Source organism: Carlito syrichta, unplaced genomic scaffold (assembly GCF_000164805.1).
Source record: "Carlito syrichta isolate Samal-C Ts95f unplaced genomic scaffold, Tarsius_syrichta-2.0.1 Scaffold136509, whole genome shotgun sequence".
Taxonomy (NCBI): Eukaryota; Metazoa; Chordata; class Mammalia; order Primates; family Tarsiidae; genus Carlito; species Carlito syrichta.
In genome coordinates this window covers 24,879-50,300 of record NW_007080605.1, presented here as the reverse complement: position 1 = coordinate 50,300, position 25,422 = coordinate 24,879, and the positions used below count along the sequence as shown (strand labels likewise).

General features: G+C 45.9%; 4 protein-coding genes across 4 annotated transcripts in view; 2 read left to right on the top strand and 2 right to left on the bottom strand.

Annotated features, from left to right (window-relative positions):
• The first annotated feature begins 2,354 nt into the window (after positions 1-2,354).
• On the top strand, positions 2,355-5,754 carry LOC103251157 (cytochrome c oxidase subunit 6A1, mitochondrial). The gene is made up of 3 exons (XM_008049758.1): positions 2,355-2,496; positions 2,638-2,780; positions 5,466-5,754. The coding sequence occupies exons 1-3, from the start codon at positions 2,394-2,396 to the stop codon at positions 5,547-5,549; spliced, it is 330 nt and encodes a 109-aa protein (XP_008047949.1). The 5' UTR covers positions 2,355-2,393; the 3' UTR covers positions 5,550-5,754.
• Positions 5,755-8,508: 2,754 nt separating this feature from the next.
• Positions 8,509-10,882, bottom strand: TRIAP1 (TP53 regulated inhibitor of apoptosis 1). Its single transcript, XM_008049757.2, has 2 exons — positions 10,702-10,882; positions 8,509-9,478 (listed from the first exon to the last, which is right to left on the bottom strand). The coding sequence occupies exons 1-2, from the start codon at positions 10,846-10,848 to the stop codon at positions 9,395-9,397; spliced, it is 231 nt and encodes a 76-aa protein (XP_008047948.1). The 5' UTR covers positions 10,849-10,882; the 3' UTR covers positions 8,509-9,394.
• A 37-nt stretch (positions 10,883-10,919) lies between these two features.
• Positions 10,920-21,559, top strand: GATC (glutamyl-tRNA amidotransferase subunit C). The gene is made up of 4 exons (XM_008049755.1): positions 10,920-11,037; positions 11,117-11,289; positions 19,904-20,007; positions 21,262-21,559. Exons 1-4 carry the CDS (start codon positions 10,957-10,959, stop codon positions 21,312-21,314), a joined length of 411 nt encoding a protein of 136 aa, XP_008047946.1. The 5' UTR covers positions 10,920-10,956; the 3' UTR covers positions 21,315-21,559.
• Positions 21,560-22,464: 905 nt separating this feature from the next.
• Positions 22,465-25,422, bottom strand: part of LOC103251154 (serine/arginine-rich splicing factor 9) — a gene marked incomplete at its 5' end in the record, with an annotated part of 10,456 nt that continues 7,498 nt past the window's right edge. The window contains one exon of the mRNA XM_008049754.2: positions 22,465-22,953. Within this exon, the coding sequence (XP_008047945.2) occupies positions 22,810-22,953 (144 nt within the window). The remainder of the gene's footprint in view (positions 22,954-25,422) is intronic.

The following is a 25,422-nucleotide window of genomic DNA, read 5'->3' as shown; positions in this document are numbered from 1 at the left end:
TCTGGGCGACAGAGTGAGACTCCAACTCAAAAAAAAAAAAAATTAGCCAGGCATGGTGGTATACATCTGTGGTTCCAGCTAAGGCATGGTGGTATGCATCTGTGGCTCCGGCTACTTGGAAGGCTGAGGTGAAAGGATTGCCAGAGCCCAGCAGGTTGAGGCTGCAGTAGCTATGAGTGTGCCACTGCACTCCAGCCTGGGTAACAGAGGGAGACTCCAGCTCAAAAAAAAAAAAAAAAAGAAATTCAACTTTTGTTTAATTATTTAAAAAAACATATTTCAGGAATTGGGTATTTTTCATTTATTTATTTATTTTTGAGTTGGAGTCTCACTCTGTCGCCTAGACTGGAGTGCAGTGGCTGCTCCCGGCCACTGCAGCCTTGACCTGCTGGGCTCCGGCGATCCTTCCGCCTCAACCTTCCAAGTAGGCGGAATTACAGGCATGCGCTACCACGCCTGGCTGATTTTTCAATTTATTGTAGAGATGAGGTCTTGCTGCCCAGGCAGGTCTCGAACCCGCGGGCTCAGGCAATCCACTCACCTCAGCCTCCCAAAGGCGCAGGATTACAGGCTGAGCCACTGAGCCCGGCTGGGTATTTTTCATTTAAATTGTCTCTCCCACTAGACTGTAAGCTGCATGAGGCAGATAGCTTTTAGTTCTTGTGGACTACTGTGATAATATTTATTAAATGAAGTCTCATCAATGCAGATGGAAGTTGACTAACTTCCAAAAGTAGAGTTTGGTTTTAATAAATATTTGTTGGATGAAGGAATGAATAAATGCACATCACATTCCTCTTTTGGAGAAGAAGAAGCATAGCTGGTGGCAAACCAGAGATCTGAACCCAGGATCTCATGGTCCCAGAGTGTGGACCCTTTCAATGACCACACTGTGGGGCCTCATACACCCTTTGGCTGTGTTTGAGGGATTTGGTGATCCTAATTGCACCATGAAATGTAAAACCTCAGGTTTCTCTGAGAAAGATTTAATGCTAGATCAGAGTGTAAAGCTCTAGTAATATGATCCTAAATTTTTGTCTGCATGAAACTGCATGACCTTAAAGCATCGTCTCAGCTAACTTGTCCAAGGCCACACAGGCTCTAAGAGAATAAGATGTGAGCCTAGTCTTCTCACAACAGAGTCCCTGTTTGTTCTTCTACCCGGGACTGCTTAATCTGGGGCACGAGGGATTCTCAGGGGGGTCTCTGGATGTACTTTATGGCCATTTCATCCCCCAACAATGTCTGCTAAACTGTGTGTTTACGTGCAGGTGCATTTTTTCGGAAAATATTTCAAATCTTTCATTATATTTTTGAAGGGGCGATAATAAAAAAAGGTTTACTGTCATTTAATCTTATACATTTTTTTAACTTTTATTTTTTAAACCGCTTTTTAAAATGAGACGGGAAGAACTGTACAGACAAAATTTAAGATGCCAATTTTTATTTTATTTTTTTGAGTTGGAGACTCGCTCCGTCGCCCAGACTGGAGTAAAGTGGCAAACTCCCGGCCACCGCAGCGAAGGACCAGCGATCCTTCGCCTCAGCCTTCCAAGTAGCCAGAACTACAGGTGCGCGCTACTACGCCCGGCTAATTTTTCTGTAGAGACGAGGTCTCCCAAGTTGCCCGGGTGGGTTTCAAATCCGCGGGCTCAGGCAGTCCACTTGCCTCGGCCTCCCAACGTGCCAAAGATTGAGGATGTCGAGCTGGAATCCAGATCTGGCACCGATTCCAGTGCTCTTTCTAGATCCCGTTATTATTCATTCAGGTATTCATTCTGCCAATTTGTATTAAGTACCTGCTACGTGCCAGGCACGATTCTGGATTAGGCCCTTCCCAGATGTCTCTGAGAACGCTGCAACAGCAAACTCTTGGCATGACAGAATGTATATTCTAGTGGGGGAAACAGGCAAAATAATAATAATGACGAAGATACGACGCTAGGTGCCATGAAAAAAAAAACCCCGCAGAGTCAGAGGGTGGCGAGGCAGGCGAATGGCATTGTGGATAGAGTGGTTTGCATTCGGAACCTCCAAATGCCGTCCGCGGACTGCAACGAAGGCAGCAATGCCAAGCGCAAGGGAGCCTAGCAGAACCTCACCCGGATTTACCTCTCACCAAGGTGGGGATGGCGGGGACTGAGCGCAGGGCCCACGCATGCGCACAAAGGGAAAGGCCAAGCATGAAGAGTGGTGCAGAGCGCATGCTCTCTTTAGCTCCGGACTCGGAGGACTTTTTGAGAAGGACTCGGTCGGCCGGGACGATAGTGAGCAAGTTCATAATACCCGTGGAAAAGCGTCGCCCAATAGGAACTTCCTCCTGAAGCTATGTTCCCGCCCTCATAGCGCCTTTTCTACTTCCGCTTCCGGCGTCGTAGGGGTCCAGGAGGAAAATGGCGTCGCCAGCTGCGTTTCGGGTTTCTAGGCTGTTGGCTCAGTCCCACCCACGGCTGAGGCGGCCCATGTCTAGTGGCGCCCACGGCGAAGAGGGCTCAGGTACTGGGGCTGGGGTCGGCTGGGAGGGCCTCGCCCCCGCTCGGGCGAGGCAGGGCGGGACTGTGACCTTGGCTTGAGGTGAGGGAGAACGCGACCCGGGCAGGCCCCATGCCGGGGCTAGCGGTTGTAACCTCTCCGCAGCTCGCATGTGGAAGGCCCTTACTTACTTCGTCGCGCTCCCGGGGGTGGGTGTGAGCATGCTGAATGTGTTCCTGAAGTCGCACCACGGCGAGCACGAAAGACCCGAATTCATCGCCTTCCCCCATCTCCGCATCAGAACCAAGGTACGTACGCCCTTGGGGCTTCAAGCTCTCCTTTCGTTGTATAATGGCCTGGTCCGAGTTCATGTGCTAAAAGCATGGGTGCGAGGTGTGTAGTTTCTTAAGTCTCACAGACAGAAAATTAATTTTCTCCTGTTTTAGGGAAGGGAAGCAGAGGCTTAGGGGTACGTCTCAGCACCTTCTTCAGGGTCGTACAATAAATGGCCCTCAGTTTCCCCTTTCTCCGATTTATCCCGTCTCCTGCCTTCTGATACAGTTAAGAAACAGTTTTCCTTTGTATAAAACTTGAGAGTTTGGGAAGCCCTTTTAGAATGACAGACTCTGGAAATGGTCTTTTTTTTTCTTTTTGGTCAGAATCAACTCTGTCGCCCAGGCTGGAGTGCAGTGGCACACTCACAGCCTCCACCTGCTGGGTTCAGGTGATCCTTCAGTCTCAGCCTTCCAAGTAGCTAGAACTACAGGTATGCACCACCAGGCCCGGCTAATGTTTTGATTTATTGTAGAGACGAGATCTCACCAAGCCCAGGCTGGCTTCGAACCCCCGGACTCAGGCAATCCTCTCACCTCTGCCTCCCAAAATGCTGGGATTGCAAGTGTGAGCCACTGCACCCTGCATAGTTTACCTTTCTACGACCTGGGCATTGGCAGCGACTTACTAGCTGGGTACTGAAGAGACTAATTGCTGTATCTTTTACAAGGGGCTCTTCTGGTTTTATTATTATTTTTATTGTTATTATTGAGTTGGAGTCTCACTCTGTCGCCCAGGCTCGAGTGCAGTGGCATGCTCACAGCCACCGCAGCCTCGACCTTCCACCTCAGCTTTCCAAGTAACTGGAACTACAGACAAGGACCACCATGCCCGGCTAATTTTTTTTTATTGTAGAGATGAGGTCTGGCCATGTTGCCCAGGCTGGTCTTGAATCCCTGGAAGCTTTTTTTTTGGAGAAACATATATGCTCAGTCTTAGTCAGTATACCAAGGACTGTTAAATTAGGGTGTTCTTTAATTTCCATTACTCAGTATGACCAGGCAGTCCTCTCACTTCTGCCTCCCAAAGTGATGGGATTACAGGCGTGAGCCACTGCGCCTGACTCTTCCAGTTCTTTAATAGCTAATTATATCACCTAGCCCATGTAGGCCCAGCCTCATCGAAGCTTAACCTAGACTAGAATTTTTGCATCTTTGAGCACCACTCCCACCCTTGTACAGTGGAATTAGAAGCCAGACGGCAAGCTTTCTCAACCTCAATACTATTGAAATTTGGAGCTGTGTAATTCTTGGGGGCTGGGGGGCCAGTTATCGTGTGCATTGTAAAATGTTGAGCAACATCTACCCACTAGATGACAATAGTACCTGCCCACTCCACCTCCCCAAATGTCTTAAGATCTTGCCTAGGATTCCCTTAAGGGGCAAAGTTGCCCTGGGGTTGGAAAGCATTGCTCTAGAACAATGTTTTTGGTTTTTTTTTTGTGTTGGAGTCTCACTGTTGTCCAGGCTGGAGTGCATTGACATGCTCATGGCCACTGCAGCATTGAATCTGCTGGGTTTAGGTGATCCTTCTGCCTCAGCCTTCCAACTAGCTGGAACTACAGGTGCACGCCACCATGCCCGGCTAGTTTTTGTGATTTATTGTAGAGATGAGGTCTCACCAAGTCGCCCAGGCTGGTCTCGAACCCCTGGGCTCAGGCAATCCTCTCACCTCGGCCTCCCAAAGCACTGGAATTACAGGCTGAGCCACTGCGCCCAGCCTAGAGCAATGCTTTTCAAAAATAGTGTGCAAGATAATTGAGAATGGGTTGCAGTTTTCCAGTCCAGAGATTGTTTCAAGTCTAGGATGAAGTTATTTATTTATTTACTTACTTAACTTACTTATTTTGAGTTGAAGTCTCACTCCAACGCCCAGGCTGGAGTGCTGTGGCACACTCAGGGCCACCCCAGTGCTGACCTGCTAGACTCCGTCGATCCTTCCGCCTCAGCCTTTCAAGTAGCTGGAACTACAGGTGCGCACTACCACACCCGGCTAATTTTTGATTTATTGTAGAGACGAGGTCTTGGCAGGCTGCCCGGGCTGGTTCGAACCCGCAGACTCAGGCAATCTACTCGCATCAGCCTCCCAAAGTGCTGGAATTACAGGCTGAGCCACCTTGCCCAGCCAAGATCTGCATTTAAATACCTTCTCCATTGCTACCATTCTGACACAGGTGATTTGAGGATTATGCTTTCATAAACACAGTACTGGATGTACTAGTGAGAGACTTACGAGTAACTTGCACTTCCTTTTTCTACTTTTCTACTTGAAGGGCCCTTCTGGTAGTTATAAGAGCTTTCTTAAGTAATGGGAAGGTTTTGAGCAACATAGATCCTCTCTCTAGAAAAAAAAAATTAAAAATTAGCTGGGTGTTGTGGTGTGCTCCTGTAGTTCCATCTTCTTGGGAGGGTGAGGCGGGAGGATTGCTTAAGCCCAGGAGTTAAGGCTGCAGTGAGCTATGATGGTCCCACTGCACTTCAGCTGGGGTGACAGTGAAACCTGGTCCCAGATAATAATAATGGGAACACTGAAATATGCCAGTAATATTTGACCAATTTCAGTTTTGTTTTTATATATTATCTGTCACCCATGGCAGTTCATGGCACTACTCTTTCTGGACTCTTTTCTTGAATTATCTAATTGCCCTCTTCACTCCACAGCCCTTTCCCTGGAGAGATGGTAACCATACTCTATTCCACAATCCTCATGTGAATCCACTCCCTACTGGCTATGAAGATGAATAAAGGGAATCTGGACTGCTCCCCAGGCACCAGGGACCACAACGCTGGTTTGGACCACTACTCTGCATGTGGACCAGGAAACCTGTACGGGACCTTAAGCTCGACTTCTTTACTTGTATCAAATGATGACCAGTATACTGATCTTCCATCCCTTCGCATGTGGCAGGAGATGGCTTAAATAAATAACTTAAACTTAGATTGGTTGTGATCTGAGAGTTTGGTTGTGTTTTTTGTCAGAAGTTAGCATGTGAATTTCAAGGCTGTGACCAAAAAAAAAAAAAGACCAGACAGGATGGCTCACATCTGTAATCCTAGCACTTTGGGAGTCAGGGGCAAGAGAATTGCTTGAGCCCAGGGGTTCGAGACCGGCCTGGGCAACTTGGCAAGACCTCGTCTCTATAATAAATCAAGAAAATTAGCCAGATGTGGTGGTGCACACCTGTAGTTCCAGCTACTTGGAAGGCTGAGGTGGAAAGATTGCCTGAGCCCAGCAGGTCAAGGCTGCGATGGCCAGGAGCCTGCCACTGCACTCCAGCCTGGGCAACAGAGTGGGACTCCAATTTAAAAAAAAAAAAAAAAAAAGGAAATTATCATTAATGTTATTCTTAATTCTGAAGTGAAGGTCTAGGCTGCCGTCTACAGTGTTTTAGGTCCAATTCCGTCCACTGACTGTTTATAACAGGTCCCTTAGTTTCTTATGCCTTGTGTGGGTAAAACCAAGGGAGCAAGCCTACAGAGCAGTGGAGTTAATTAAGTATCAAGCCTAGGTCCCTGAAGGACTTTGGATGTCAGAGACACTGGCCAGCAGAATGGCTACCGTCTACACCTGCAAGGGGTACCTGTGACTCAGAAGTGCTTCTTCTGAGTCTCAGCTTTCTTGTCTCTCATTCCACCAGCATTTCCTGCAGTCTTCCCTGTAGTCAGGTAATTTTCTCAAAAGGTTCAAGTTCTTACCTGGGGCAAAGCATCTCAGTACCTTGAAGGCTAGCAGGGTCAGAAATCTTCAGAGAAATAAAGGCATTGTGACACATTTCTGCTTAGAGAATTAGCTTTATTTGTTTCTGAAATTAAAATAATCCTTAGCCATAAGAATTAGGAGGGAGAAACAGTAGAAGTAGTTACAAAATCACTCAGAAAGGGCAATTCATCAAAATGTAAAACCTTCAAAGTAGCTGAGGTAGTTGGAGTCCGCTTATGGAGAGGATGAAGTCAAAATAGGGTGACCAACATTCAGAAAGAATTTATCTCAACAATTCGTTCCTTTTGGGAGGATATGTCCATAAAGCAAGGCAGCTACTAGTATCTGGCCTTTTTAGACTTGACAGTAATATTAATAGGGTTAGATGCCTGATGCTTGAGCTGGAGATATACTTCAGGGATTCTTAAATCTGTTCTGGCAGTGAACAAATTAGAATGTCCTTCTCACCCCCTCAATTGAAACTGAAGAGGTTTGCTCAAAATTTTCCGCAATTTTCCCCAAAAGGTTCAAAAGTGAATTTCTGAGCTGGCATATGACAGCTTTTGCGTGAAACAGACCTGTCAATATGAATTACAATAAAAGAACATAGTTGACTTGGAGCCGGTTTATTCTCAAGGCTCAATGGGACAGTTTTGTGGTAAGGTTTAAGAGTTTACAAGGTATTTTGTAGTGCATTACATTAAATTGGTAATACAAAGGTAAGGCATGGAAACAAAGTCATACAGTAAGGAATAAAAAATTCTGTTATCTTGGCCATTTGGTGATCTAACAGCATGTACTTTTGAGTACCTATAGAGCTATTTTGCTTGTGGCCAGTCTGAGTTTAGGATAGATATATGTCAGTTTGCTGCCTGGCCTCCCTTGGCTGAGTGGCAAATATCCTTTATAATGCTTGGATGATGGACCTTAACCAGTCAGAAAATGTAAATATAGAATTTTTTTTTTTTTTTTTGAGTTGGAGTCTCACTCTGTCGCCCAGACTGTAGTGCAGTGGCTGCTCCCGGACACCGCAGTCTCGACCTGCTGGGCTCCAGCGATCCTTCCGCCTCAGCCTTCCAAGTAGCCAGAATTACAGGCATGCGTTACCACGCCCGGCTGATTTTTTGATTTATTGTAGGGATGAGGTCTCGCTGCCCAGGTGGGTCTCGAACCCACGGGCTCAGGCAATCCACTCACCTTAGCCTCCCAAAGGCGCAGGATTACAGGCTGAGCCACCATGCCTGGCTAGAATTTTTTTTTTTTGAGTAGGAGTCTCATGCTGTCACCCAGGCTGGAGTGCAGGGGCATGCCTCATGGCCATAGCACCCTCTACCTGCTGTGCTCAGGCGATCCGCCTCAGCCTTCCAAGTGGCTGGAACCACAGGCACGCACCTCCATGCCTGGCTAATTTCTTGATTTATTGTAGAGATGAGGTCTTGCCAAGTTGCCCAGGTTGATCTCAAATCCCTGGGCACAAGCCGTCCTCTCACATCAGTCACCACACCCAGCTAGAATGTTATGAAATATTATTAAGAATAGGTCACATTAAATATGAAATAGTGCCGGGAGCGGACACTGCACTCCAGTCTGGGCGACAGAGTGAGACTCCAACTCAAAAAAAAAAAAGAAAGAAATAGTAAGGTAGAGAGGGGATAATAGAATTCAAGCCTTTTGTAAATTAAGTTTCATACTATTTTTGGGCACATAAACCAAATTAGTCTAGATATGCAGTTGTGGGGATTACATGACATCCTAAAGTACTAAGCGTTCTCCTGATCCTGACATTTTTTTGGTACCCTAATATAAATTTAAAGTTACTGGTATAGCCTACTGTGGAAATAAATTGTAGAAATCAGTGAGGTTTAGAATTGCCATGCCGTACCACCTAGCTTAAATTACTTTTTTTCACCTTCAAACTATAAAACAAAACTCTCCCCAATGTATATACGAGTAAGTAGGGTAACAGGGTAATAATTATTCCATAAAGTGCACTGAATTCCAGGGGTAAATAATGATAGAAACTAAATGTTAAAATTTATTCCATCTTCATGATTACAGACATTACAGAACAGGATGGGTAAACAAGACAAATAAAGCAAACACCTTTTTCCCCAGTTTAATCAGATGCAGCATTTTGCAGGTTGATTTAAAGCACTGACCTGGGCTGAAAGCTGACAAGAGCAAATCTTTGAAATTTAGGTTCTTTCTCCACAGCTATTCCAAGTATCTTAATTCCTGAACTACACTGTAAGCTCTGAAATGGTGTTCACAGAAACGTTCTTGAAACTTCCACATCTTAATCTTACACCTCTTGTTAAGGCAGGGAACTGTCTGTTAAAAACTGTCTTCCTCTTTGCTAATCCAGGCCACGGGCAATCTTAACTGTTAGGTACTATATAAAAATAAAACTGTGCTTCCAAGCACTGATTGAAACTTGTGCCCAGATCCCTTTTTAGAGCATTAGCTCCCTGAGAGAAAAGAAGAGGTCCTAACCAATTGCTTTCATGAACAATTTCATGATGCCAGTATACAGTGTCCTTTGCAGCAAAAATCAAGAGGTCAGGTAACCTTGATCATCCTGACTAGTTTATCATTTACATACCAGCTATATTTAAAGCTGATCCCAGATCAAATATTGCAACCATGATCCCCCAAAATTGTTCAATTTTAGCACACTTGAGTTTCTGCAAGAGCAAGTGAGAAATGATCTCAAAGCATAGAGTTCATCACCTTTTACAAGTGAGATAAAAACATCAAGAAGGAGGAAATAAAACTCCTCTCCCATATTCCTCATCAAAACTGGTGGCTATCCTCACAGCCTTAGTTGAAAAAAATCCAAAGTCTTCAATTTCCTGATTTGAGAAATCCATTTTCAAGGTGACTGTCAAGGTCAAGAAGAGTTTTCCGGCTTTTCTTTGCCATGGCCCATGAACTCCAGTCCTTCAATAGGAATCTCTTTCTCCTTTATTGCTTTCTGATGGGAGGAGAAAACATAAATATCTACGTGAAATTTGAGGCCAAGCTTGGTAAATAAAATATGATGGTACTAAAGTAAAATCAGACTGAACTATATAAAAAGTCTCACAACACCTGGGTGTGTGGCTCACACCTGTAATACCAGTACTTGGGAGGCAGAGGTGAGAGGTGAGAGGACTGCCTGAACCCAGGGAACTTGGCAAGACCTCATCTCTACAATAAATTTAAAAAATTAGCCGGGCGTGTTGGCGTGCAACTGAGGTCCCAGCTACTCGGAAGGCTGAGGCGGAAGGATTGCCTGAACCCAGCAGGTCGAGACTGCGGTGGCCGTGAGTGTGCCACCGCACTCCAGCCTGGGCAACGATGAGATTCCGACTCAAAGAAAAAAAAAAAGTCCCATAACAATGATTCAAATTACATACTTTTTTTTTTTAGCAAACAGAAGTACCATAATAAAATCAAGTGCAAGACCAGAGAGAAAATGGAAAAGAAGTGAGGGAACAGTTATTTAAGTGAAATTTGAAAAACAGTATTACCACTTTTATCTTAAAAACAGGTTCAAATCTAGGTTCCGGGACTTATTGGCTATATGATCTTGAGCCAGCCTCACTGTCCTTGTCAGTGAGATAAAGATAAGAACTTCCTCGTGGAATTACCGTGAGATGTCTTAGATTAATTTATTGGATGTAAGAGCCCTGTCTACTGCTGTTCTTATCTTTCAAAACAGTTCCACATCCACTAGGTCGGAATGAAAACTTTCTTGCTGCAGTTGAGGGAACTGGATGGGAGAGATAAACAGGCCAACGAAGAGATTAAAACAAAAACAACGGTACCCTCCACAGTCTAACCGGCCGGAGAAAAAGCTAACCCCCTTCCAGCCCCAACATAGTGGAAAAGTGCACCACCTGCAAAAGACTCAAGGAAACCGGATTCTAGTGAACTTGGACAATCACTTCCTATTTCTAGGCGTTAGTTTTCCATGTATAAAATACGAATAATTGTGCCCACCTTGCAAGCTTAGGATGGGCACCAAACTAACCAAAGGATGTCACTGCAAAACTGTCATTCGGAAAGACACCCAAGAGGCCTCGGTGGTGATGGCAGAAGACAAGGCTCCTGCCACGGGCCTCATCGCGGCTTTTCTCCACCCTTTGTCCCAGCCCAGCAAAATGCGACGCGTGTGGCGGAGAGCACCGCAGAGAACGCGAGACCTGGACTTGCCTGAACGCACTGCTGGTAACGCTTGAAGAGGTCGGTGCACGGGTCCCCGGAGCTGTCCCCCTTGAGAAACTTCTCGGCAAACCAGCGATTGAAGCACTGGTCGTACTCGCGTTTCATGTCCGTACATGCCTCCCCCACACTGTTCATGGTGAAGGTGGCGGCGGCGGCGGCGGCGGCGCACTCTGATGTCATCACACTTGAACGCGTCGCGCGGCGTTGCGTGTGGGCGCACTACGGGGGCCGAAAGAGGAAGAAATGTGTGCGCGCGCGGCGTGGCTGGGCCTTCGGGCCCCTCTGGGCGGGCGACGGGGCTTCACCTCCAAGGCGGATCGTCAGGTAGAGGCCGTGGGCACCTAGGAGGGTGGCAGAGCAGGTCCCGCCCGCGGCCCACACTCCCCGCCTCTTCGCTCCCCAGGGAGGCGGCCGGATCACTGCCGCGGTGATCGCGCACCTGGAGCGCCTAGCGCTTGTGGACTTCGGCAGTCGCGAGGCAGTGGCGCGACTGGAGAAAGCCATCGCCTTCGCCGACCGGCTCCACACCGTGGACACGGATGGGGTGGAGCCCATGGAGTCCGTCCTGGAGGACAGGTAAGCTCGCGCCTGCGGGCCCCGAAGCCTTGACTGGCGCCTTCCGGCGGTTTAAGGCGGGGGTTAGAGACCCATTCTTAGAGGGTGAAAGAGTGCTAGCGAGACTCGGGAACCTGCCCACGGCCACCCCGCGGGTCAGTGGCTTCACTCCTCTCCTTGTTCACTGCGGATCCTGTTGCTTGCGTCCTCCCAGTGGCAGCAGCAACAGTATCCGAACTGCTCGTCGTCACCTTGGAGGCCCTACTTCGTAGAGTCCCTGCCTACCCTCGGACGAACTGCTCTCCTCGCTCAGTACCTGGCAGCCACACTAGCTTCCTCGATTGCTACTCCGACAAGCCAAATTCTTTTCCTCTCTAGGACCTGTGCACCTGCCGTTCGCTGCTTCTTGCCTCCAAATATTTGCATGGCTGTCTTCCCCTTAGCACTTGGGTCTTGGCTCATCTCCTCAGCGGCCTCTCCTAACCATTCTAGATTTCTTCTCCCCTTCCAGTCACTAGCTCCTTATCCTGTTGGGTTTTTCCCTAGTATTTATTACTTTGTTGATTTGTTATACCTCTTTCATTACAATGTGAGCGCATTGTTTAACTTGCTTACTGTTGTTTTGTTTTGTTTTGAGACAAGGCCTTGCTCTGTTGCCACGGCAGGAGTGCAGTAGCACGATCATAGCTCACTGCTGCCTCGAACTCCTGACCTCAAGCAATCTTCTTGCCTCAGCTTCCCAAAGTGCTGGGATTACGGGCGTAAACCATCATGCCTGGCCCTATATCAAAATTTTAAATGTAAATATAAGTGTACATTCTGATCCAGTGGTTCCTATGGAAATATCTGGCCAGGATCGGTGGTTCAGCCTGTAATCCCACGTTTTGGGAGGCTGAGGTGAGTGGTTTGCCTTAGCCCGCGGGTTCGAGACCCGCCTGGGCAACTTGGCGAGATCTCATCTCTACAATAAATCAAAAAAATTGGCCGGACGTGGTAGCGCGCACCTGTAGTTCCAGCTACTTGGAAAGCTGAGGCGGAAGGATCGCCAGAGCCCAGCAGGCTGAGGCTGCGGTGGCCGGGACCGACCACTGCACTCCAGTCTGGGCGGCACAGTGAGATTCCAACTCAAAAAAAAAAAAAATACCGAAAACAAAACCCAGAAGCAACCTATATAAGAGGCAAATACATTATACAATGGCCTATTTTACAGTTGTTAATAATAAAACAAATAATCATGTTACTTGCATATGCTATAAGTAGCATTTATCAACATACAACTAATGTCAAATATAGTGATATGGAAAGGCCTCCAAGGCAAAATTAGAGTAATAGTATTCGTACTTTAAGTGTAATCTAATTTATATATTCTGGTGCATGCATTAAGTTTTATTTTGTTCCCAAAAAGGGCATGCAGGAAACTATTCACAAAATGACTAGTTTTAAAGAAAGTAGAATCCCAGCACTTTGGGAGGCCGAGGTGAGAGGATTACCTGAGCTCACGGGTTCGAGACCCGCTTGGGCAACTTGGTGAGACCTCATCTCTACAATAAAACAAAAATTAGCCGGGCGTGGTAGCATGCGCCTGTAGTTCCAGCTACTTGGAAGGCTGAGGTGGAAGGATCGCCGGAGCCCAGCAGGTCGAGGCTGTGGTGGCCGAGAGCAGCCACTGCACTCCAGTCTGGGTGACAGAGTAAGACTCCAACTCAAAAAAAAAAAAGAAAGTAGAAATGTGAAAGGAAGCTTTAACTTTTCATTTTATACCAGGGGCCAAAAACACAAATGCCTGAAGAGGGAAGAGTAATAACAAAACTAGCAAAGTAGTGCAGTGTAACATAATAGGGAGGGATGGATCCTTGACAAATTAAAACTAAAGTCTCCTAACTACAGGTGTGAAGAAGAATGATTAGCTGCCATTAATCGGTGGCAATAGGGAAAGCAAGACCTATCTGTGTAAAGTGCTGTGAAACTTAAGTCTTCTTAGCCTCCTAAGTGTTCTTCCCACCTCTAGTCTTTGATTCTTTTTTTTTTTTTTTGAGTCAGAGTCTTACTGTCGCCCAGGCTGGAGTGCAGTGGCACTCTCATGGCCACCACATCCTCAACCAGCTGGGCTCAGGCGATCTTTTTGAGGCACACGATACCATGCCCGGCTGATTTTACTTTTTGTGGAGAGGTCTCACCATGTTGCTCGGGCTGGCTCGAACCCCTGAGCTCAGGTAATCCTCTTGCCTCTGCCTTACAAAGTGCTGGGATTACAGGCGTGAGCCACCGTACCTGGTGTGATCTGTACTCTTTTCATAAACTGGAAACCAGTTTGGGTTAATAATATTCCCTTAAATCTTTTTTTTTTTTTTTTTTCTGAGTTCAAGTCTCACTCTGTGGCCTGGGCTGAAGTGCAGTGGCACACTCAAGGTTACCACAGCCTCAACCTGCTGGGCTCAGGCAATCCTTCCATCTCAGCCTTCCAAGTGCTGGATACAGGCATGTGCCACTGTACCAGCTAATTCTCTTTAATCATTTTAATGTGATTTTAATGTGACATTTGTAGTACTTAGTTCTGAACACACTGCCTCACTGAATTTAAAAAGGGGATTGAAAGGTTTTAGGCAATAGCCTGTAAGACCCCTGACTGGCTAATGGAAATCTCTTTGCATGGTAATAACATGTCATTTGGTTTGAGCTAAAAATATTAGCATGTTCACATATCAGGGACTACGAATTAATATGCATTAGCTCAGTTTTCATGTACAGGCCTGGAAGGTAAATACAGTATCTGTTTTATAGATGGAAGAAACTGAGGCTCAGAAAGGTTATGTAACATGCCTAAAGTTTCACAGATAATAAGAATCCAAGCCGGGCTCGGTGGCTCAGCCTGTAATCCTGCGCCTTTGGGAGGCTGAGGTGAGTGGATTGACTGAGCCCACAGGTTCGAGACCCGCCAGGGCAGCGAGACCTCACCTCTACAATAAATCAAAAATCAGCCGGGCGTGGTAGTGCACGCCTGTAATTCCAGCTACTCGGAAGGCTGAGGCGGAAGGATCGCCGGAGCCCAGCAGGTCGAGGCTGCGGTGGCCAGGAGCGGCCACTGCACTCCAGTCTGGGCGACTGAGTGAGACTCCAACTCAAAAAAATCAAAAAATAAAAAAGAATCCAGGACCTAGAACCCAGAGGCTTTGCTTTCAAATATTGCTGTTAGATATGCCATCTGAAGTCTACCCTAGAAACTTTATTCTCCTTCATCTCAAATCCAGAGACTGACTTTATTAACAGCATCTGATTGTAGCCAAATATTTCAATGCTTAGGGTATCCCTCAGAGCCTTATTTGAACCAGAAACAACCAAATTGATTGGCTTCCGATTCAGTCTGCATCAAACTAGTAATAAATTAGGAGGGAGGGAAAAGGCTTTTATTTATTTTTAGTCAGGGTCTCACTCTTGTTGCCCAGGCTGGAGTACCGTGGCATGATCATGGCTTACTGCAGCCTTCATCTCCTGGGCTCAAGAGATCCTCCTGAGTAGCTGGGACTTACAGGTACACACAACCACACCCAGCTAATTTTTTTTTTTTAACAGAGACGAGGTCTTGCTACGTTGCCCAGGCTAGTCTCAAGCAATCCTCCTACCTCCACCTCCCAAAGTGCTGGGATTACAAGTTAAACCATCTTTTCCAGCCCTGGCTAATTTTTTTTTGAGTTGGAGTCTCACTCTGTCGCCCAGACTGGAATGCAGTGGCTGCTCCCGGCCACCGCAGCCTCAACCTGCTGGGCTCCAGTGATCCTTCCGCCTCAGCCTTCCAAGTAGCCAGAAATATAGGCGTGCACTACCACGCCCGGCTGATTTTTTGATTTATTGTAGAGATGAGGTCTCACTGCCCAGGCAGGTCTCAAACTCGCGGGCTCAGTCAATCCACTCACCTCAGCCTCCCAGAGGTGCGGGATTACAGGCTGAGCCACCAAGCCCGGCTTAATTTTTTTTAAAAACTGTTTTAGGAAGGCTGAGGCAGAAGGATCGCTGGAGCCCAGCAGGTTGAGGCTGCAGTGGCCGAAAGCGATCACTGCACTCCAGTCTGGGCGACAGAGTGAGACTCCAACTCAAAAAAAAAAACCACAAACTGTTTTAGAAATGAGATCTCACTATGTTGCCAAGGCTGGTCTCAAACTCCTGTGCTCAAGCAATCCTCCCACCTCCGCCTCCCAAAGTGCTGGGATTGCAGGCATGAGCCACCATGCCTGGCTGGAAAAGGCTTTTTTTTTTTTTGAGTTGTAGTCTCACTCTGTCACCCAGACTGGAGTGCAGTGGCACGCTCCTGGCCACTGCAGCCTCGACCTGCTGGGCTCTGGCGATCCTTCTGCCTCAGTCTTCCAAGTAGCTGGAACTACAGGCGTGCACTACCACACCAGGCTAATTTTCGATTTATTGTACAGATGAGGTCTCGCCAGGTTGCCCGGGCAGGTCTCAAACCCGCAAGCTCAGGCAATCCTCTCACCTCAACCTCCCAAGGCATGGGATTACAGGCTGAGCCACCAAGCCCGGCTGGAAAAGGCTTTTAAGTGGAAGTAGAGTGGTACCCAGAGAAACTACTGCCAGCCAGATACCAGGGAAGAGGCAGAAAAAAACAAAAGCAGTGGCAGAACTGTCCTATCAGTTAATCCAAGTCCTGACAAGCATACATGGAGCCACTTATTCCTCTGTGCTACTATAGCACTTGACAATGACTATAGTAGCATTTTTCAGTTACTCGTTTAAGTGACTTGTCTGACAGCTTTCATGGACAGGGATTTCTAGCTTACAGTTAAAGCCTTTGTCAACAAGGGCTCCTCATCTGAACCAGAACACAGAAGGATTACAATATCTATTTTATCAATTCTCCTAAAGACAGTACATAATATGTTAGCCCAGATATAAAAAGGTTGATTTTTTTAAATCAAAATAGGTATCTTGGGGTAAGTTCTCTCATAGAACCTGATTGAGAAAGACAGGCAGCAAGGTAGACAGTCAATCAGCAATTGACATGAAGAGCCCATCTGGTCCTGTTTGATGTTTTTTGTTTTGAGTTGAAGTCTCACTCTATTGCCCAGACTGGAGTGCAGTGGCCACTCCTGGCCACCGCGACCTCGACCTGCTGGGCTCCGGCGATCCTTCCGCCTCAGTCTTCCAAGTAGCTGGAAATACAGGCGTGCACAACCACGCCCAGCTAATTTTTTGATTTATTGTAGAGATGAGGTCTCGCCAAGTTGCCCAGTCGGTCCTCAAACCCGCAGGCTCAGGCAATCCACTCATCTCGGCCTCCCAGAGCACGAGATTACAGACTGAGCCACCGAGCCCGGCCTGTTCGGTGTTTTATACATAATTCTGAAGTCCAGGAAAGTTAAAGGTATGCTTTGGTGTATCACTACCACATAGACCTTGGGTTCAGTAGCGTATGATTACGAAAATAAAGCCAGCCGGGCTCAGTGGCTCAGCCTGTAATCCCAGCACTTTGGGAGGCCGAGGTGAGTGGATTGTCTGAGCCCACGGTTCGAGACCCGCCTGGGCAACTTGGCGAGACCTCATTTCTACAATAAATCAAAAATTAGCCAGGTGTAGTAGCACGCACCTGTAGTTCCAGCTACTTGGAAGGCTGAGGTGGAAGGATCGCTGGAGCCCAGCAGGTCGAGGCTGCGGTGGCCAAGAGCGGCCACTGCACTCCAGTCTCAGTGACAGAGTGAGACTCCAACTCAAAAAAAAAGAAAAAGAAAAAGCCAGGTGCAATGGTGCATGCCTATAATCGCAGCTACTTGGGAGGCTGAGACAGGAGGATCACTTAAGCCCAGAAGTTCCAAGACCAGTTTAGGCAACATAGTGAACCTCTTATCTAAAAAGAAAAGGTTAAAAATATAAAGTGTGAGTCTATGTTAGGATTGACTTTAATGTAAATAGTAATTAAGTGAAAATGTGTATTTTAAGTGAATTTTGTTTTTCTGGAAATTTCATTTACATAGGAAATCTGATTACCAAACAAGTGAATAGATTAGTTGCTATTATATCTGTTGAGAAGCAATAGTTTTGCTTTTTTTTTTTTTTTTTCTTTTGAGTTGGAGTCTCACTGTTGCCCAGGCTGGAGTGCAGTGGCACACTCAGCCACCCCAGCATCAATCTGTTGGGCTCTGGCAGTCCTTCCGCCTCAGCCTTCCAAGTAACCAGAACCATAGGCATGCCCTACCATGCTTGGCTAGTTTTTGATTTATTGTAGAGACAAGGTCTCACCAAGTTGAACCCACAGGCTCAGGCAATCCACTCGCCTCGGCCTCCCAAAGTACTAGGATTATAGGCTGAGCCACCGAGCCTCAATGAGAAGCAATAGGTTTTAACTATCTACTGGTAGTAGTCACCGTCTCAACATCTTCAAATGTCAAATACTAGCTAGGTTATGCCCAATTACAAGCTAAGTGCGTAGATAGACTCTGAATGAGTGGTGGGAACTGAGGTGTACTGGGGTGCCGGAACTCTTTCTGAAAGGAGCAGGTACCACTCATCACCCACTTCTTACTGCTATGAGAGCACAGGCTTAGTTAGCATGATCAGATCTTAGTTTTTAACAGTATTTCACTTAATCTTCTCAGCAGTCCTATGAAGCATTTAACAAATAATGAAACTGAAATAAGGAGAGGATAAATAGTGTGGTACTGGGATCTGGATCCAGTTGTGACTCAGGAGCCTAAGCTCTTAACAATTTTGTTAATTGTCCAACAGAAAATAAAAACTTAAGGCCAATAATTAATTACCCTTGGTACAATTATGGATGATTTTTATTTTATTTTTGTTCTTTCAAGTTTTCTTAAATGAATACATAACTCTAATGTGGTTTAAAAAATCGAGTGCAACCTTTTTTTTTGAGTTAGGGTCTCACTGTAACCCATGCTGGAGTGCAGTGGCACATTCACAGGCACGGCACCTCAACCTGCTGGGCTCAAGTGATCCTTCCACCTCAGCCTCCCAAGTAGCTGGGACTACAGGCAAAAATCACCACACTCATAGAGATAAGGTCTTGCTATGTTGCCCAGGCTTGTCTTGAACTCCTGGGTTTAAGCAGTTCTCCCACCCCAGCTCTCAAAGTGCTGGAATTATAGGTATGAGCCACCACGCCCAGCCAACCCTCACTTTTTTGACAAGAAATGCAAAGTCTGAAGAGATCATACTTGTTCAGAGTCACAGTTAAGATAGTACCAGGGTCCTGGAAGAGACTTCAGGTCTCCATTCTTTGTTTTTGTTTTTTCTGAGTTGGAGTCTCACTGTTGCCCTACTGGGCTCCGGTGATCCTTCCGCCTCAGCCTTCCAAGTAGCTGGAACTACAGGCGTGCATTACCACGCCCGGCTAATTTTTTGATTTATTGTAGAGATGAGGTCTCACGAAGTTGCCCAGGCGGGTCTCGAACACGTGGGCTCAGGCACCCAAGGCGCGGGATTACAGGCTGAGCCACCGAGCCCGGCAGGTCTCCATTCTTTACACCCTTAATATTTGTTGTGTCTAGCTCTGGGCTGGCTGCCACAAGATTCAGAACTAGTCCTTTCCTAAAACAATCTTACGTGATAGCCTAGCCCTTATGTGTAGCCTTTGCCCAGATATTTATGTCACATCCTTGCCCCGGTGACATGACTCAGGACCCACTAGGGTTTGTTCTCAGTCTGTGCCTATTCAGAGCATAAGAAACTTAGCTGCTCCCCTATCAGTGATTTAACAGACTGCCTATTTTTTTAGGCTGCGTATCTAGAAGCAGGCTTAGACATCCTGTCATACTTTTTATACCTTAAAACAATAGTGAAGCTTCATACATATGTTCAAGTTCCTGTATGGTTTCACCAAGTTAATTAAAGCCACTAGGCCAGAGAACACTGGGAGATTCTTGAGCTGTGTTTGTCGTACATCTTGCTCAAGGGCTGGTACTTTTACATCCACTAAGGTGGATGTGGTAGAAAAAGCACTCATCTTAGGGGTACCAGAGTGGGCTCAGATCCCAGTTTTGTCATTTAGGAGCCAATATCCATAAGCTAGTCACTCTTGAGCAAATATCCTCTTCCATCTCTGCTTAGGTTTCTAGCTTTTCTACCCCAGGCCACACTGAAGCCTGCTAAACTCCCTGCTCTTCTCTTAATTTTCTGAGCTCTCTTGCTTTGAGATTCACGCTGCTATACCTGCCAAGTTCATTTCTCATCTCCTCCCATCCAGCTATTTCTTGCCTATCCTTTAGCAATATCACCTATTCTGAGTGTGTGCTTTTCACCCAGGCTGAAATGACCAGGGAATGCCCTCTGTATTCCCTTGGCAGGCTTTGCTTGCTTTTGTTAGATTTAACATTTTGTTTTGTGATGGTTTTTACCTGTCCCTACCAAAAGTAAGTTGCTCTTAGTAACCATCCAAAAATATTTGTTGGACATATCAATCTCGAAAAATAATTAGCACTTAACCTCACAGGGTTGTTGGGAGAATCTATAAACTGTAGACTGTTACGTGGCCTACTGTTGACTCCAGCTTCTCTATCTTTAGCAGTGCCCATAACTCAAGAATACGATGCTCTCTTGTTCTCTCATTCTTGACCCTCTCCACCATGCCCTAAAAGCCCATTCTCTGAGAGAGTAACTGAGCTTTTGGGTTTTGTAGATGTCTATACTTGAGATCTGACAACGTAGTAGAAGGCAACTGTGTTGAAGAACTACTACAAAACTCCCATCATGTCATGGAGGAGTATTTTGTGGCCCCCCCAGGTACGTGATGCCCAGAGTGGTTTAACAGAGTCTTGCAGTGACCTAAGGAATGAAGCAGGAACTGTGAAGACCAAAGGTGCTGTGTGAAGGCACTTTGAAAAGGATAAAGTACATACAGATGGTGACACAGGTGGCAGTAGAGTCTGGTCATACTTACCTTTGTGGGCCAGTCAGTAACAGGAACAAGCAAAAGAGGACTGGGGAAGGGGGATGTGCAGTGGGTTACAAATCTGGAACTCAAACTGCCTAAAGAAGCAGCTGGCATTCACTGCTTCTCATTCAGTGCCAGGAAGGAAATATGAGCCCATTTTCCCAGGTACCATGGATATCTGGCATTCTATGTGGTAGTCCCCAAACTTGATGTTGGCAACCAATTCAAAGTTAAAAAAATAAAATGCCATGCAGGCCAAATAAAACATACCTGCAGGCCAGGTTGCAGCCTGTGAGCCATCAATTTGCAAACCCTGGTACAGAGATTTGAATCTTTAACCTTACTGTAAATTCTTTAAATTGAAGCTTTAAGATAACCGTGGGCCAGTAATAAAATCCAGAGCACATGGGTTGGTTGACTGTTTATATCTCCTCTGCAGAGGGTAAGTACTCAGAGCTGCTGTACTCCGCTGAGCATCTGGTAATGGGACTAGACAAAACTCTCAGGTAGACTGCTTTCCAAGTGCCAACTTCCAGTTCAAAGTATCCCCTGGAGGAGAACATTCTGAGTAGGTTCCATATAAAACATTGGCCCTAGTCAGCTAGGGGGTACCTCTTTGGTCAAAACAAACAGTTAAAGGAAAGCTCTGGTTGAAGCAAGGATGGAGAAGAAAGCTAGAAAACTTGTCAGCTAAACACTTAAACGTGCCTCTGGAATCACTAAACTACCGCAATAATCTCTCCACCTTAGAGCCTGATATGCTGCCTCAGCAGACATGTCTATTGATCATATATGCTATCTCCCAAATAGAACCTTACTTCAGACTTTGCTTCTTGGGACAAACTGAGTTCATAACCTTTCCTTCCACTCCTCTCTGCATCCAAATAGCTGATTAAACTGTCTACTCCTTACTGAAAGTTGTGCATTAACTTGGCTTCACTTATAACTGAGATTCTTTCAGATGGTTAGAAAAACAAGACAGTAGCTATGCTTATTTCTGTTGCTTATCTTCCATGACAAACCAACTGATCAGTTAGCTCACTATAGCCAGTTGGACAGTAGGCTCAGCTATAACATTCTTTTTCATTGTTGTTTTCAAACAGGTAACATTTCTTTGCCAAAGCTGGATGAACAAGAGCCCTTTCCAGACAGCTGAGTAACTATTCTGGGAAGGGAGCATCCTGTGAACACATGTAATGTGCAATGACAGTATTTTGTTACTATGAATACTGAAGTTCCTCCTTCTTTCAGTTACCTGAAAAAATGGATGCTTAAGCATTTCTTCATAGCAACTGACTCTTCTGAAGACAAAAATTGGGTAACATCTAGCCAAAACAAGGCAATGAATTCCTGATGCTGATGGAAATAAAAGGAAAGAGCAAAAGCCAGCTTCCAAGGAAATGGATCAAGTGTTCACTTAACAGGCTGTTCAGTATGGAAAGCATATACTCCTTTAACTTGCCCCCAAAAGACTGTTTACCAAACAGAAAAGTGAATTTTTTCTGTTTACATAACTGGTAGACAGAGCAGCTAATCACATTGTCATTTTTAGCTATTTCCATTGAGTTCAGCAGCCCTATCTTTACTGACCATACCTAAATATGTTCATGGGTACCCACTTTGTAGAAGAGGGCTAAATTCTGCTAAGGTCTGAAGAGCATAAGTGGACTACAGCTTGGGAACTCAAAATTAGAGCCATATGCCATCCCACAAAGTGATTATGTGCAAAACACCTAGTGTTTCTGAGAAAAGAACTTATAATAAAAATAGCTTTTTAAGCTATTTAATAGCCCTTTCTAGTCCCAGAATGATTAGTGGAATTAAGATGAATCCAGGATTGTAGGTTTTTTGTTTTTTTAAAAGCTCAGCTATCAAGGATAAAACCTATTTAAGGATAAAAGTGATAAAAGCAGACCTTAGAGATTTTTTTTTTCTCTAGCCAAACTACCAAAGTTGGTTCTGGCTAAGAATTTCCCAGTGATCTTTGTGCTGCTGCTCATTTTTAAAAGCCTGTATTTATCCTTCCCATTCCCTTCCTTTATCCGCAATGCTCGTTTTTTCTTTAAGGCAGATAATTTACAAGCTTGGCCTTGAATTACAAGAGAACCTTGAATCTGCCTTTGGGATTGAAGTTTTCAAAATAATATCAGAGCAACTATCTTTATCCCCAAATAATTAAGGTTATTCACTCCTGCTTCTTACCAACTAGGTATAAGTTGCAACTACAACTCAATGATTTTTTTTTTAATTAGTGTGCCTATTTGGTGAAATCTAAGAACTTAATCAAGGACAACCACACATATCAATTACTAAACATTTAAAATATATTTCTAAACAGAATGGGCCAACTCAGTCACAGTAACTGCTGATCTCCATAGCAGAGCAACCCACAAAGACACAGCACTGATTTTTTTTCCCATAATCAGGGGTGTAAAATATACAACTTGTTTCTGAACCAAAACCACAATTCCTGCAGTTTAAAATGTTTCACTGCTAATATGGCCCCGGTAGAAATTATGTAGTTTTTTTCTCCTTTAAAAAAAAAAAATTAAAAAAATTTCCTAAGACACTAAATCATCTGGAATGTAGATTCTGAGCACAAAGCAGCTCAGTTCACCTAAAAAATAAAGAAAAAATTCCCATCACCTGTTTCAGTAGGGCCTGAAAGGAGAGAAGTAGTGTGGGGAACCCCTGCTTTGGTATGGAGAATCACGGCCCCTTGACCCAGACCGGGACCGTGAGTAGCCATAGCTGGTGCTTCTCTCAGGATAAACTCGGATGTAGGAAGTTTCACCCTGAAATGTGAGCAAATAGAGTAAAAGAAAAAAATAAGTGCCAGAATAGTAAGCAAACCAATACCTAACCTGGCTGCCTAACAGTGAAGTACTGAACACTTACTATGTACTGTGTGCCCGGCACACTGCCATCTCATTAAAACCTTGTAGTAATGTTATGAGGTAGGTACTCTTCTATCCCATTTTAAGAATGAAGAAAATTAAGACTTAAGTTATAGCATTTGCCCAAGGAGGTATAAATAATAAATGACAACTTGACATGTTGATGATCAAATCTTAGCTATTATTAATAACACATGAATTACTGTCACTGACCCCCAAAAGCTAAGAACTGGGAAGAAGTTAAGAGGTCGTATAGTTCAGTCCCCCGCTACCTCATATATGCATTTTTGGATGGGCATCTATGGAAGAAGCTAACCTGTATTTGACGCCTTCCAGGGGCCGGGTGTGCTGGCTCATGTCTGTTATCCCAGCACTTTGGGAGGAGGAGGAGAGGATTGCCTGAGCCCAAAGGTTCAAGACCAATCTGGGCAACCCAGAGAGACCTCGTCTCTACAATAAACTAAGAAAAATTAGTAGGGCGTGGTGGTGCATGCCTATAGTTCCAGCCACTTGGAACTCCAGCCACTGAGAAGACTCGCCTCAGCCCAGTAGGTCCAGGCTATGGTGGCCCTGAGCGTGCCACTGCACTCCAGTCTGGGTGACAAGAATGAGACTCTGACTCAAACAAAACAACACCCTCCAGGTATGAGGACCTGGGCTAGATGCTCTAGTTATTCTCATAGGTTAGCTTCCTGGAGAGTCTTAAGACAGTACTATTATATAACCATTTTGCACATGGAGGAACCAGGGTTCAGAGAGAGTAACTCAACTAACAATAAGTAGGAGTCACCTCCAGACGCTATTCTTTCACCCACCATTCTCAGAAAATCCAAAGGTGCTGAAGTGGAAGAAGCCAGATGCTTTTTCACCTTAAATGAAAGTAATTCAGCCGGGCTCAGTGGCTCAGCCTGTAATCCCACGCCTTTGGGAGGCTGAGGTGAGTGGACTGCCTGAGCCCGCGGGTTCAAGACCCACCTGGGCAGCAAGACCTCATCTCTACAATAAATCAAAAAATCAGCCAGGCATCGTAGCGCACGCCTGTAATTCCGGCTACTCGGAAAACTGAGGCAGAAGGATCGCCGGAGCCCAGCAGGTCGAGGCTGCGGTGGCCAGGAGTGGCCACTGCACTCCAGTCTGGGTGACAAGAGTGAGATTCCAACTCAAAAAAAAAAAAAGACAGTAATTCAAAGCCAGGCTCGGTGGCTCAGCCTGTAATTCCGCACTTTGGGAGGCTGAGGTGAGTGGATTGCCTGAACCCGGGGATTCAAGACCTGCCTGGGCACTTTGGCGAGACCTCATCTCTACAATAAATCAAAAAATTAGCCGGGCGCGGCAGTGCACGCCTGTAGTTTCAGCAACCTGGAAGGCGGAGACGGGAAGGATCGCCAGAGCCCAGCAGGTCGAGGCTACGGTGGCTGGGAGCGTGCCACTGCACTCCAGTCTGGGCGACAGAGTGAGACTCCAACTCAAAAAATAAAATAAAATAAAATAAAAAGTAATTCGATTTACCCTTGCTGGGGCCCTGCTTTGCAGTGTAACTAAGGACCAGGTGCTGTTCTGTTTCTGTTTCAATTTCAAGTCCTAGGGGACAGTCTAGGCAAAAGCACTGTTAAGCTATGCAAGGACCAGCCTCCAAGCCAAAACTAGGGAATTATATGACTTCTCAGAAAAATAAATGAGCCCAGAAATCTGTATCCCCCAGACATCCTTAAACCCAAAAGCAAATGAGAGAATAAGCAGGAAAAAGCAATATCCAATTGGTGGTCTGGTATCTGGTCTCAACGGTACCCAAGGGGTAGTCATCACTTGAATCAAATTGAGATCCAGAGCAGCACCTGCCTTCCCAAAAGGAAAGATATCAAGAACAAAGTCCCCAGGATGAGGTGATCCACCACAAGAAAACGTCAAAGTTGAGCCTGGTGTGGTGGTACATGACCGTAGTTCCAGCTACTCGGGATGCTGACGTGGGAGGATCACCTGAGCCCAGGAGTTCAAGGCTAGCCTGGGCAACATAGTGAGACCCTGTCTCTAAAAACATGAATTAAAAAACTCTAGCCGGGCGTAGTAGCGCACGTCTGTAATTCCAGCTACGTGGAAGGCTGAGGTGGAAGGATCACCAGAGCCCAGCAGGTTGAGGCTGCAGTGGCCAGGAGCGTGCCACTGCACTCCAGTCTGGGTGACAGAGTGAGACTCCAACTCAAAAAAACCCAAAAACAAAAAACTGGGTGCAGTGGTTCACGCCTGTAATCCCAGCACTTTGGGAGGCTGAGGTAAGCGAACTGCTTGATAGCCAGGCTCGGTGGCTCAGCCTGTAATCCCACGCCTTTGGGAGGCTGAGGTGAGTGGATTGCCTGAGCCCGCGGGCTG

Coding starts and splice junctions, on each gene's coding strand:
- LOC103251157 (XM_008049758.1), top strand. CDS start 2,394: ATGGCGTCGCCAGCTGCGTTTCGGGTTTCTAGGCTGTTGGCTCAGTCC. Junction 2,497..2,637: donor CCACGGCGAAGAGGGCTCAG/GTACTGGGGCTG, acceptor ACCTCTCCGCAG/CTCGCATGTGGAAGGCCCTT. Junction 2,781..5,465: donor ATCTCCGCATCAGAACCAAG/GTACGTACGCCC, acceptor TTCACTCCACAG/CCCTTTCCCTGGAGAGATGG.
- TRIAP1 (XM_008049757.2), bottom strand. CDS start 10,848: ATGAACAGTGTGGGGGAGGCATGTACGGACATGAAACGCGAGTACGAC. Junction 9,479..10,701: donor GTTACCAGCAGTGCGTTCAG/GCAAGTCCAGGT, acceptor TCCTCCCATCAG/AAAGCAATAAAGGAGAAAGA.
- GATC (XM_008049755.1), top strand. CDS start 10,957: ATGTGTGCGCGCGCGGCGTGGCTGGGCCTTCGGGCCCCTCTGGGCGGG. Junction 11,290..19,903: donor GAGTCCGTCCTGGAGGACAG/GTAAGCTCGCGC, acceptor TGGGTTTTGTAG/ATGTCTATACTTGAGATCTG. Junction 20,008..21,261: donor GTATTTTGTGGCCCCCCCAG/GTACGTGATGCC, acceptor GTTTTCAAACAG/GTAACATTTCTTTGCCAAAG.